This window comes from Festucalex cinctus, chromosome 2 (genome assembly GCF_051991245.1).
Source record: "Festucalex cinctus isolate MCC-2025b chromosome 2, RoL_Fcin_1.0, whole genome shotgun sequence".
Lineage (NCBI taxonomy): Eukaryota > Metazoa > Chordata > Actinopteri > Syngnathiformes > Syngnathidae > Festucalex > Festucalex cinctus.
The window spans coordinates 6,441,410-6,455,113 of NC_135412.1; the positions used below are offsets into that span (position 1 = coordinate 6,441,410).

Below are 13,704 nucleotides of genomic sequence, written 5' to 3' on the forward strand. Positions count from 1 at the left end.
ACACTTCATTTGAAGTTCATGATGATTTACTTAATTTTAGGTCCTCCAAAAACATGGATTTATTCAATATTTAGATTTAAAACTTTCAATATTACATTTATAGTGGTACAAAAACATATGGTGGCTTAATTGTGACAAATGGCACACCCATGTTGATGTACAGGGTATGCATCGGGATGAACTTTATTACTGTCCTTTAGACTTAGACTTAGACTTAGACTTAGACTTAGACTTAGACTTAGACTTGACTTTATTGATCCCTTTGGGATGGCTCCCTCTGGGAAATTTACATGTCCAGCAGCAATGAGAACAGATAATAAATTAAAAAATAATTCAATCAATCAATAAATAAGGTTATTACACCAGAGATTGAATTAGATTAAATAGATTGAATTTACCGCACATAGGTGAGGTGAGTGAGCCCGCATATTAATTTACTGATTTTTAATGACATGCAGGACAATATTAAGTATTTTGTGAGAAGATTTTTGTGGAAATGCGCCAGTATTAGTGCATTCACCAAGTTTCGATCTCTTAAAGAGGATTACCATAGAGTAATGTAGTAGTTAATTCACTGCTCTAATTTGTTTTAGGAAACAATTGAGCTTGTCATCAGTCAGTCACAGTTACACTGACTGTTTGTTGCACAGAAATGCCTGAGAAAAGGACTTAACTCCAAAAATATATATCTGCAACATGCAGCAACCAGTTGGACTGCATGCATGTACTCCATCAGACAGTTCTTCTCAAAATGCCTGAGAAGAAGCAGGCTGTCATGTTTTCCTAATTCCCTACATGTTCCCCTTGAAAGAAACTTCAGTTTCAATTAGTCCGACAAATAGCCTTAGACAGTCATTTTCAAACTGATCCTACATATCAACGTGCTGTTTGGATTTAAGCCGTAATGACGAGTTTTCTGTCTGAGTTTCAGTAAAATCCCAGCAAAGCATTGATGTAATTAGCCAGTTATTTGATGTGACCGTTTATCCTCCCCTTAAGCTTAAACAAACTTCTCAGCAAGGCGCAATCTTAGGGGGGTTAATCTGTCGCCGACGTCTCATTAGGACTCTAAAAGGGTTCAACCAGATCTTAATTATTTATCTGCATTAATATCAGTTTAATTATTGATGATAGGTTAAGGTGTGTGTTCGGGTGTGAAGGCCAAAGATCAGCCCTTAGCTTCCCTCCTGATTAATGGATGAGCATGAGGAGCCCTTCATGTATTATTACTGGAGAGAGCCTGGACCTTGAAGAGGGCCTGGCAGACGGACTGGAAAGTCTGAATAATAATTATTATTTCGTATGCAAACTTGTCCTCTAAGGCGGTACAGTGGTTGAGTGGATAGCATGTCCGCCTCACAGTTGAGGTTTGAGGGCTTGGCTCCGACCGCACTGTGAGGAGTTTGCATGTTCTTCTCATGTGTGGCGGTTTTTCTCTGGGTACTCCGGTTTCCTCCCACATGCCAAGAACATGTAGGCAAATTGAAGTGAAGAATAAATTGAACTCGCTATGTGAGCGTGAATGGTTACTTGCAGGTCACCATTATACCCCAAACTAGTGACCCCGCCTCTCATACAAAGTCAGTGGGATAGGCTCCAACATGCCAACGACCCCAGATCATAATTGGCATAGAAGATGGATGTACTTGTCCTCTGTACATTTATGGCATTTCAAGGTAGCCATTTGTCAATTCAAGTGAGACCCAACTAACAAATGTGGTCACAAATTATGAAAAAATATAAATAATTATTTTTTTTAAACTAGTATAGTTTATTTCACCTCATGTCTGGATGTATGTTCAATATTATTTTCTAGAGACCCTTATAAATGTGACATCGTTGGCCAATGGTTTGATTTCAACTTTTGCGGCATAAAAAGATGAGCACTCGATTGAACAACCTTATTGCAGTAGCTCGGCGCTGACATCTATTGGACAACTACAGTATTACAAAGAAAAGATTACAGTACCTACTTCCAAGTGGAGGAGCAGGACCATTGTATTTGGAGGACCCCCGGTTCAAGATGGCGGCACCTGCACGCCTCTCCAATTCTTTCTCGAGGCTCCATCTAGTATAACAGGTATCTTTGGGCACGCGAGCACGCAGTCAAAAAGGACGAGGGGGAAGTTGGAGCAGTTTTTTTTTTTTTTTTAAATATTCATTCCACACGTTCAAATACAAAACAATGACTACAAAGCTCAACAAAACAAAACCAAATTCACCTCCAAGGGGTTATACAAGAGTCGACAATAATACATAAATGTTTTCATATCGCTCAGACTTGATACAATCAAGGGACTGTAAATATAACCCAAATTCTATCAGAAAAACAACAAAGATGGAGGGCGATTTAAGAAGTCTTCGTTTGTGAGTAAAGAATTTGGCTAAACGTAAAATTAAATTATAGCACAGTTCTTTGTTCTTGTCTTCAAGAAAAGTTCCAAATGTTACAATGTCTCTTGTTATAAGAAGTTGTAGCAGCTAGTTAAGTTCAGCTTTAGTTGAATGCATGATTGAAACCAACATGCAGAAAAACAGAAGAAGAAAAAAAACTTTTACGGAAAATCCCTCGGAAATACATACTCAAGTTTGTGTGCTCAAAACTTTCGAGTATAGGAGAAAGATGACCCTGGAATTCCAAGCATGCCGATTGGCAATGTGTAAATAATTGCTAAGAATTAGGGGTGTTAAAAAAAAATCGATTCGGCAATATATCGCGATACTACATCACGCAATTCTCGAATCGATTCAATAGGCGGCTGAATCGATTTTTGAACTTCCATTTTTAATGGAAAACTATTCAACAAAACGTCTAACTTTTACACCTTAAGCATGGAAGAATGTTTTATGAACAGAACATTAAGCTTTAATATTTTATTTTAATGCTGTTCAAGCATGAAACTGATTACATCCTGTATAAGACTGAAGTTTCAGATAAATAAATAATACATGTTCATACAAATCTTACACTCTACAAGTTTACTGATTAGTATTTTCTAAATTTGAATGAAAAAAATTGCAACAATCGACTTATAAATTCGTATCGGGATTAATCGGTATCGAATCGAATCGTGACCTGTGAATCGTGATACGAATCGAATCGTCAGGTACTAGGCAATTCACACCCCTACTAAGAATTATGTTTTTATTTTGAACGTTTTATGTTAATTATTCCCTGGTAGCAATTAGTGCTGTCACTATTGAATATTTTTTTAGAATCGTTTTTAGAATCGATGAATCTATTGATTATTCATTTGATTAAAGTGTATTATAAAAGCATTTCCCACTGGTTACTGTTTATTAAAAAGAAATTGGTGGGGAAAAGTGCTTTAATTGGAATGTGGAATGTGTTTTGAGAGCCTGGTCAAGGAAAAATTTCAGTCACCATTGTGTCAGGTAATGTCTATTCTCTTCTAGTCTATATGTATGTTCAGTGTATGATAAATGTTAGTGGAAGCAACCTTAAGATATTGTAAATATAAATAAACATTTCAAAGTCTGAATTGCGTTTTGTGCATACACGGGAGTAAGAAATAAATGTGTATGCACGAACAATTGAGATTTCGGTCTGCGCCTTGAAAACCAAGTCAAAATGCATTCTACACTTCTGACAGTAGATGTCAGAAGAGGGCTGTGAACATTTCCCGCCTCATATTTCCGTGCAGAAATGCGTGTCTTGGCCATCATAAGATTCCCCACCATTAAAGTATTTATTTATTTATTTATTCATACACGTGTGGGCGCATTTAATTACCCTCTCGATCTTTAAATATCAAAACTAAATTAAACAATAGGCCAACGTCACAATGCCTCCCACGACTCCCTCTTTCCGCCACTAGGTGTCAGCACAAGCCGTCAGAGAGTTCACCCACAAGTCGACGCGACTGCAATCGTCTCGGTGATTTGGTTGTCTGAGGGCTTGAGACATTAAAAGCGCATCTGGTGATGTGGTTTTCGTGTATTTATTTCCACAGACAGGCGAGATTAAATGTGATATATAAATACAGGAAATTTCCAAGTGGAAGTGAAACAAAAAGTCGATTTTGAGACTGTGAAAGCTTGCAGTTGCAGGCGGCGTCTCGAGTCGTACGCGCATATTTTGAAAGTCTGTTTCGATTATGTTTTCTTTAAACATGCTATCATTACGAGAACAATTGTTATTCTGAATTTAATCGAATCTGATTTGATTTCCCTCCAGCTAGAGCTTGTGGTATAAATACATAACTGACACTGAAAATTGATTATTCTTTTTTTTACATGGAGTCAATTTATGCCACTTTTTGGTGAATTAATAAAAAAAAATGACTGGGACACGAAGCAAAAGAGTATTTTCGCGTTCCCATGCAATGACACTACTTGCACCATGTAGAACAATTAGCGTGGGTACATGTTTAATATTGAAGTTGTTGTTGTTGTTTTTTTTAATGGTTGACAACTTGCTATGTGCTGGATGTACATATCATAAATTTAAAAAAAATAAATAAATAAAAGCATTATTCTTATTTAGAGACACAGTCGTGCATTTTCTTTCACAAAGACCATTACGTTACTTGCCCCTCCCCGTGTGTGCGTGTGTGTGCGTGTGTGTGTGGTGGTGTATGTGTAGTATATAGGCTACTCAATAAAAGCGAGGCTGAAGTCCGTCCGTGCATTTATCATCCTATTACGGCGACAAATCTGACTCCCAATACATGAGAGCTAAAATGAATTACCAACGTGAAGCCGTCAATAAAGTCATTTCTGTAAATGGTGTCTCTGAGGGCCCCGGCTATTATTCAACCAGCTTTATCAGCACCTTGGAAATGACGTGGCTTGTAACGCGGGCCCCTGCTTCACTTTGATTAAGGGCCCTGCCAGGGACCGGTGACAGCGCTTTTCACTGGGCTTTTATTCAGCCCTTTGCCGGTGATGAACACCGGCCCGATCGGGCGGAATGAAGACTAATTAAAAGCAATAAATTATCTTTTGCAGGCCCTCTCAAGCAGCCCCTCTTTGCAGCACAAGATAAGAGCAGACTGAGTGCTCATTTGCGCACAAAAGGTGCTGCGGCTAAACAGCATGCTGATACTGTCCTAATTGGAATTTAATTAAGTAGCCACGGCTTCCGACTCCGGCCTGTGGGATAAAGATTTCATTGCGTTAAACATCAACACGTCCGCGCTATTATGATTATTAATAATGTTATTATTCCAAATCGCCAATTAGTGCGTGAAAGCAACTTTTTCGCGGACACGTTAAGACCGTTATGGAAGCTATATAAGACTGCTGTTGTATGTTGACCTCACAGTAATATTCATGCAGGATGATAAAAGTTGTATCTCGTAGCTAAAACACTTCCTTTAAAAAAAAATAAAAATTTTCCTTGAGGAAATATCAAAACTGTGCTGTCAACTTGTGAATATGTAAATATATATTTCTTCTCACCGATTTGTCAACATTGTGCTCCATATGTGATGAAATTTGACATTTCACATTTTTATTACATTTTGAAATTTAACATTTGATCATCATTTTATCATTAGATAGGCCTATTCCATAAGTTGTATGTAGGTCAATATTAGGGCTGGGAATCTTTGACTGTCTTATGATTAGATTCGATTACGATTTTTGGGTCTACGATTCGATTCAGAATCGATTTTCGATTCTCGATTCAAACGAACAAAATTATTTGATTGACAAATGATTTCTGCTTCAATTTACAGATATGCACAACATTGTCATGACGTTACTCCAGTCTGCTTTGCAAGACAAAATGACAAATAGAGACATTAAAGGGTCTTTTTTTGTTTTTTGTTTAAACATTTATTATTTTTTTATTCTAAGTGCCTTTTTCCATAAAAAAAAAACAGCATGTGGGCTACAACTGCCTTTTCCCCTTCTTCTTCATTTCTAATTTAAATAAAATCGATTTTTGGATATTAATATCGATTCGATTCTTTTATGAATCGATTTTTTTTGGCACACCCCTATAGTCAATATATTTATTCCTGTATTTTCTTTTATTTTTATTATTATTATTATTATTAATTTTCTGATCAATTTTTCCTTTCAGGAGAACAAAAGTGACTGATTTTTTTTTTTTTTTTTTATAATTGACCTATAAGTATAAATTTAATGGAAATGTTGGTATGCATGGCATGCACACCATGTTTTAAGTTGCGTTAGTTGGTTGTTTTTGTTTTCCCTGCAAATGTGGTGCATGTGCAAGCGCGCCTCGAGCTTGGCTGTTGTGGACTCGAGGCTCGCAGACGCGCTCGCCCAAATCCCGGGATCCCGATTGGACGAGGCGGGTTGTGACAGACCGGGTCTCGCGACGTGATTGGTCGGCCGCACGCGCGTACTCGCCCTTGCGCTGCGGCTGGGTTGTAAGAGGCAGACCGGAACCGGAGAAGGACGACAACACTTTGGGGGAAGAGTGAACACATATTAGCCTGCAGTGGGCCGAAGCAGTGCAGTGTTTTAGAACGCGCGGCTATATAGTCGCTCGCTATGCCATCTCTTGGAAAATTATTAAGTGAGGGCGTGTCATCGTCTTGGCGGCTAATGCGTTAAAACTTTACTCAATTGGCTTCACTCGGGCCCCGAAGGTTTGTTTTTACATGCGGTGCGACTAAATTGGACAACAGAGGGGCGGGAGAGCAACAAGTGGAGTGTGTCGCGGCGAGGCCGACATTTGTCACCGTCACTATAGCCATGGAGGAGCAAAAGGAGCCCGCCGGCGGCCGGGACTCGACCGAGGACGAGAGCGTTTCCCTGTCACCGAACCTGCCATCACCTCCCATGATCCTCCCCCACCAGGCCGCCCAGCAAGCTCACAGAACCACCAACTTTTTTATCGACAACATCCTGCGACCAGACTTCGGCTGCAAACGGGAGCCCGGCTACCGCGAGCGCAATAACCAGACGGCGAGCAGAGAGAACATCAACCCGCTGGCGGCGAGGCCGCACGCCGGCAGCCTGTGCTTGGACTCGAACTGCAGCAGCGACAGCGCCTCGTCGTCGCCGTCCTCGTCCTCGTCGTCGTCGTCGTCGTCGTCTTCGTCGCCCGCTTCCAAGCAGAACTCGGCCAAACAAGCGGAAGCGGCGAGCAACGGGAGCGGCAGGTTTGCCGACAGCCCGTCCGCCATCGTGGTCGTGAACGGCGGCAATGGAGCGACTCTGCCCGCGGCGAAGGACAAGCCCATGCTGTGGCCAGCCTGGGTGTACTGCACGCGATACTCGGACCGGCCCTCATCTGGTAAGGCGCTGAAAGCCCCCCAAGCGGCAACATATGGTTTTATGCATGCAGTTATTATTCAACAACAGACACTGCTTTTATCTGTTTGACAATTTTACATATTGACCCGATAACTCGACCGATCACAACACGCCAGGTATATTTTATTGAAAAAAATGGAATATTAAAGTGAATGAAATGCTCATTATTGTCGTTTAAATCCCCCAGCATCTCTCAAAAAGACGTTTCCTTTCTGTGGATTCATGCACTCAAAAGTTAAAAATCTTGAACTTGTGTGCAGTTTAAATTTTATATATTTTTGCTATACTCGCAATAATGCACTAATTTAATAAAATCTTGCTCATTAATAAATTATTTAAAAATATGAACACGTTATATAGGCAATGCATATTCGAGCGTCTCAGTGATGCAAACAAATTGAAACAAAAAAAATTCAATCATGTATTTATTTAATTGTACGTGCACCTATGCTGAATGTTAATTAAAGAAATATAGCAAACAAAGAAAAACAAGTTTATTAACATCATGCAATTATATAGGAGGTGCATGTGCAGTGTTTTTCCCTCAAGAAATATTTAAAAAAAAATTGTCTTACAACTATATTGCACGGGCAGTGACTTTATTATTATTATTATTATTATTATTATTATTATAAATTGTAATTTAAATTTCAATCACACCATTTACATGAATTTCGATAGCATATCCGCGTGTGCTGTGTTTACACGGACTTTTCATTTCCGTGATGTGTTGAAAGTTTTTTTTTTTTTTTGCCCCTTTTTTGGCCATTTTCAGTTTGCTGATGTTTTCAATCTGTGTAATTTTTCTTGATGATCTGTATTTTTTTTTTCCCCGACGCTCCAATTTGTTCAGATTTATCTCAAATCAAAGCTGAAAATGTGACTCATAGAGCAGGCAATGAAGTGCAGTGGGATTCGTATAATTGCAGCGTGCCTGCTCCTTCACAAAAAAAAATAAAAATACTTCAGCTGTCACAATCGCTCGTTTTATATTTGCACTCGACTTCAACAAGAAGCACGGGAGCGTTTTCATGCCAAGGTGCCTTTCTGGGTGGACGTGAAGAGGAGTTCCATCACACGTTAGCTTATTCGGGGGATGCTCGCAGAAAATCCGCCCGCCCGCCCGCTCCTCGTCCGCTTTGCCGCAGCTGCACTCTCGAACCCTCTCTGGGCTCGTCACACGTGGATATTTACGTGTTCGTGCCATTGTTGTTTCCACACCAGGGCCGAGGACACGCAAACTGAAGAAGAAGAAGAGCAGCAAGGAGGACAAGCGTCCCAGGACGGCGTTCACGGCGGAGCAGCTGCAGAGACTGAAAGCCGAATTCCAGGCCAACCGCTACATCACGGAGCAGCGAAGACAGTCGCTGGCCCAGGAACTCAACCTGAACGAGTCCCAGATCAAAATCTGGTTCCAGAACAAGCGGGCCAAGATCAAAAAGGCCACGGGCTACAAGAACGGCCTGGCGCTGCAGCTCATGGCCCAAGGACTGTACAACCACTCGACCACCACCGTGCAGGACGAGAAGGAGGACAGCGAGTAGTTATTAATATGGACATCGTTGCTATTAAAAAAGTTTATATAGCCGCTGCAGTTATCATGTGGTATACGAGTATATTTAATTAATCCCCCTCAGCTCACCGCCCCCCCCCCCATCTCTCACCCCGTGGTTGTTTTTGAAGATGCATAATGTGCCCCCCTTCATGTTTCCCTTCACACATCGCAGACTCAGAAAAGCCAAAGATTTTCATATGTTCACATGTATGGATTCAACATGTAAAAATTAAAAGGAAAAACAGACGCGAGCTCGCTGGACTTTCTTTCCCGATTTTATTTTTTTATTTTTTTTATTTTTATTTTTTTTTAGTTGACGCGGCTGACGGGGGCGTTGATGTGGTCTGTGCCCCCCCACGTGTTTGTGGAGAAAGCCAAAATAATGCTGGAGAATGTTTCGTCATTGTTGCGCGTCGCGCTCGTTTTCAATAACGCGGCGGAATTAGAAGGGAGGCCGATGCGACGGAGCCAATTAGAGGAAGCGCGAGTTGCCAGCAACCTCGTCAACATCAAGCTGGTGTAAACACACGCGCGCGCGCACGCGCAAGCCTCAGAAGATCGTGTATGAACAATAATAGGCAAATAATGGCTTATAAATTTGACTTATGATGAAAAAAAAAATGACGTGAATTCTCATTCATTTCTCTAAACAGGTCACACATACTGTACACAATAAATATGTATAATTTTAATATTGGATGTATACGTAAACGTGCTTATATCATTTGTTGTTGGTGAACCAAACATTATAGACCTGTGTGGGGGAAAAACAAAACAAAACATTATAGTGATGATGCATTATAACAAGAGAACAGATTGACAACATTTATTGTGTTTTTAAAATGCAATTTGCGTCAACATGTCAACACACATAATTCATAATATAGCTAATGTAAGTGCAGCATCGTTTATAAAATGTATGAAAGAGTGCAATGGCGAGTTTGCGTGTGTGTGTGTGTGTGTGTGTGTGTGTGCTGGGGTGCGTGTACGTGTGTGTATTTGTTCAATTATTTATTTATGTGTGTGCGTGTATACATTCCTGAAAAATCTGATTTTTTTTTTAACTATTCCACAAGAGGATGCATATCAATAAATAAATAAATAAATCTAAATAATAAAATAAAAAAACATATATATATATATATATATATATATGCACATTTTATTTTTTTATTAAAAGGAGCATAAACATAAATACATAATCATCGACTGTTGTCTGAATTGTTTGTATCATCTCCGCTTATGGAATGTGTTCCGTATACGCAAATGATTTTTGGATATGATGTAATTAAGAGCTAACAAGCTTGCAGAAGTCTGCGGCATGAGGAGCGCCATGCGTGCACTTCACGGCCCTCCGCTTTTTCGGCGCCTTTAATTATTTCAAGCAGCTCGCGTTGGGATCTGCCTATAAAGCAGCAATTTAATAAGCCCGCTCTGTGTTTTTAATTGATTTCAGTAATGACAAACAGGGACAGGGACTCGCTGCGTGTTTCTATATGCGGTTTACTCGACTGCTTTTGGAATATAATTGATATTTCGCCTCAGACTTCTCAGTGTTTCGGTCGCTTATTTGCTCCAGTGTTCTCCTTTGTGCCTGCAAATTAGTAGGCCTATTATAAAGTAGCCTATAGGACACAAAAGTGATTTCCCCCCATATAAGAATACGCCCACTGCACTTAGATTTACCCGCACACGGTCCATGAATGCAACACCGCTGTATTTATCAACAAATGTACATTTACAAAATAATAATTCTTAAAGTAGTCAGAGAATTTAACAGCTTTATGATGTCGTAAATTCAGATCGTACTCACCAATTCATTTAACCAAAATGTTAGAAAGATACCTCAACGCAGTTAAGAGCAAAAATAACACAATATTGTCTTAATAATTTTCTTCTAGTGTCACTGATAACGGGATATTAGATCTTGCTATTGTGCAGATATTTATGAAGGGGGAAAAACAGAGGGGAAACAAAATTAAACCCATATTTTCTGTGAAGCTCATCGAAAAACTTTCATTGGCATATAATGTCACTTTCCTAAAATGTACTAATTCATATTCATTATAGGCTGGGAATCTTTGACTGTCTCACGATTCGATTCGATTACGATTTTTTGGGTCTATACGATTCGATTCAGAATCGATTTTCGATTCAAACGATTTTCGATTCAAAATTATTTGATTGGCAAATGATTTCTGCTTCAATTTACAGATATGCAAAAAAAATTGTCCTGATCTACTCCAGTCTGCTTTGCAAGACAAAATGACAAATAGAGACATTAAAGTGTCTTTTTTTTTGTTTAGTTTTTTTGTTTAAACATTTATTCATTTTGTATTGTAAGTGCCTTTTTCCACAAAAAAAGCATGTGGGCTACAACTGCCTTTTCCCCTTCTTCTCCATGTCTAATTTAAATAAAATCATTTTTTTTATTTAAAGAGTAGAATATTATTTTTTTTTTAATAAAATAAATAAAATAAATAAAATCCTTTTTTAAGATGAGAAGATTAAAAATAAATATATAAATAAATAGATAAATAAATAAATAAAATATTTTTTTAAGATTAGAAGATTAAAAAATAAATAAATAAATAAATAAATAAATAAATAAATAAATAAATAAATAAATAATATCGATTTTTGGATATTAATATCCATTCGATTCGATTCATAAATGAGAATCTCGATTCTTTTATGAATTGATTTTTTTTGGCACACCCCTAATATTAGATATTAGGGTCTTATATTTCTTTCTTTTTTGACATCGAATTCAATGTAAGCCCTGCACTGTAACGTCTCTGTGTGTTAACTGCATTGGCGCTGTCGTCAAGTGTTCATGTCAATTATGAGGAATGAATGCGAAGGTTTCTGATTGGGAAAGACACGCGCGTGCGTGCGTGCGTGCACACGCACGCACGCGCGCCGCAGGCCTTAACGTGCCTCTAAATTCAGTTTGGCCATCTGGCCCGCATGTGTGAACGGAGGTGAAAAGGCTCTTCACGGTCAGCCAAGCCCACAGCTCGAACACTATAATGATAGTCAAATTCCCTGCTGTGAATGCGGAAGAGGATCTTATGACAGTGTATTTAAAATTCATACAATTATGAAACGGCGAGAGGACCCCCTCTCTATCCCACCTTGTCATTTAGGGAAGCCAAGGGTTTATCTGTAAAACAAAGAAAAGCCAGGGATCGTTTGCATAGTTAGCATAGTCTGCCTCGCAGGCACAATATGGATTTAATTTATATGCAAATGAAAGCAATAAAAAAGGAGAATACACACTGGAAATCGCACATGTTTAAAGGGGAACAGAGTTTGGATTCAGAGCAGGTGGCATCAATGACACAAGTAAGCGCGCGCAGCCGATTGCTGATGTTATATAATGTGCTTAAAGAGCACAGACGATTGCAGAGGTGCATCTCCAAAAAAGTAGCTCTTCTCGTGACGTCATGCGGTGTTGAGGAAAAATTACACTCAAGATAGCCTCAACGTGCACACGCAGGCACGCTCACCTAAATCCGTATTTCGATATTCTACTGCAATCGGTGGCACTTGACGCACAAAAACACTTTTACAGGCACTCAACTATGAGAAGTGACTCACATTGGCTCCATCCATCATGACATGTTACAACGTGTAAACTGCTCTGATGGGGATAACATACTTTAGTTGTTATAGCAATGCACAGTGAGATTATTTTATTTTAGCAACAAATATGTATTATTGGTTTCTATTACGGATGTTCGATACCACTTTTTTCCCAGACCGATACCGATAACGATACTCAGACCCTCAGTACTCACCGATACCGATACCAACTGCCGATACCAGTAGTACATTTTGACAAATTAAAAAAAATCACTAAAAGATATTTTTAAACAAATATATTTCCTTTAATTTTGACAAAAAAAACAAAAAAACAGCACAGTCACTCTTCAATAGACTTAACGCTCAAAATAAAACACAAAAATGCTCTTTTAGTTTAAGATGAACAATTTTGAAGTATTTCCAAACCGGTGAAGTTTTGGTGAAAAACTGCTGCAAGCTAGCGCCACTTACAGGCAAGGAGGACTCACTTAACGTCTTCCCCCTCTGCCATCGGTCGCTTGTACTCGTCTGCGTCACGAGTACTCGAGTACTTGAAAAAAGGCTGTTATCGGCCCGATACCGATACCTGGTATCGGTACTCGCCTATCCCTAGTTTCTATAATAGCTCTTTGACAGGTTTGAAGTGAGTTATAAAAAAAAAAAAAAACTTACCAAATATTTTCAAAATGATGCTAATAATAATAATATTAATAATAATAATAATAATAATAATAATAATAATAATAATAACAACAACAACAACAATAATAATAATAATAATAATAATAATAATAATAATAATAATAATAATAATAATAATAATAATAATAGCAGCCATACAATGCAGGGACTGCAATAAAACATTAAAATAAAACATTTTGTTTTACAAAAATAATTCGAGAATGTGCATGCACAAGTTCATAAAATGAGTGTGTCAAATTCTCTATGCTTTCAGGTGCAAAATATAAACAATTCTTAAGGAGTTGTTCATTTTGCATTAAAGACAAATTATCAGGTGTCACCAATTTTTACACAATACAATTTTTAAGATAACCTGTGTTTTATTGTGGGAATAAATTCCCACATGTTATTGTGATTTTTATTCTCCACACTTTTTTGCGGCGTAACAACTCTCACATAATACGACCAATTTACACTGCTCAAATTTCGACTAGCTTCAAAAATTGATGCCTTCTGGGGTATATATATCGTCTGATTCCACATTACTGACAGTATTTGCACAATTTAACATTTAATATCAACTTTTCCCCATTCATTTACAAAGGGACAGACATTGTACTTTT

The 13,704-nt window shown here is 38.5% G+C and overlaps 1 protein-coding gene across 1 annotated transcript; it reads left to right on the top strand.

The window, feature by feature from the left end:
- Positions 1-6,160: 6,160 nt before the first annotated feature.
- LOC144014921 (homeobox protein engrailed-1-B-like) lies at positions 6,161-9,067 on the top strand. Its single transcript, XM_077515224.1, has 2 exons — positions 6,161-7,237; positions 8,482-9,067. Exons 1-2 carry the CDS (start codon positions 6,694-6,696, stop codon positions 8,799-8,801), a joined length of 864 nt encoding a protein of 287 aa, XP_077371350.1. The 5' UTR covers positions 6,161-6,693; the 3' UTR covers positions 8,802-9,067.
- Positions 9,068-13,704: the final 4,637 nt, after the last annotated feature.

Bases quoted from the DNA above. Each gene is read 5' to 3' on its own strand.
- LOC144014921 (XM_077515224.1), top strand. From the start codon at position 6,694: ATGGAGGAGCAAAAGGAGCCCGCCGGCGGCCGGGACTCGACCGAGGAC. The intron at 7,238-8,481 runs GTAAGGCGCTGA...TTTCCACACCAG, and splicing joins CTCGGACCGGCCCTCATCTG to GGCCGAGGACACGCAAACTG.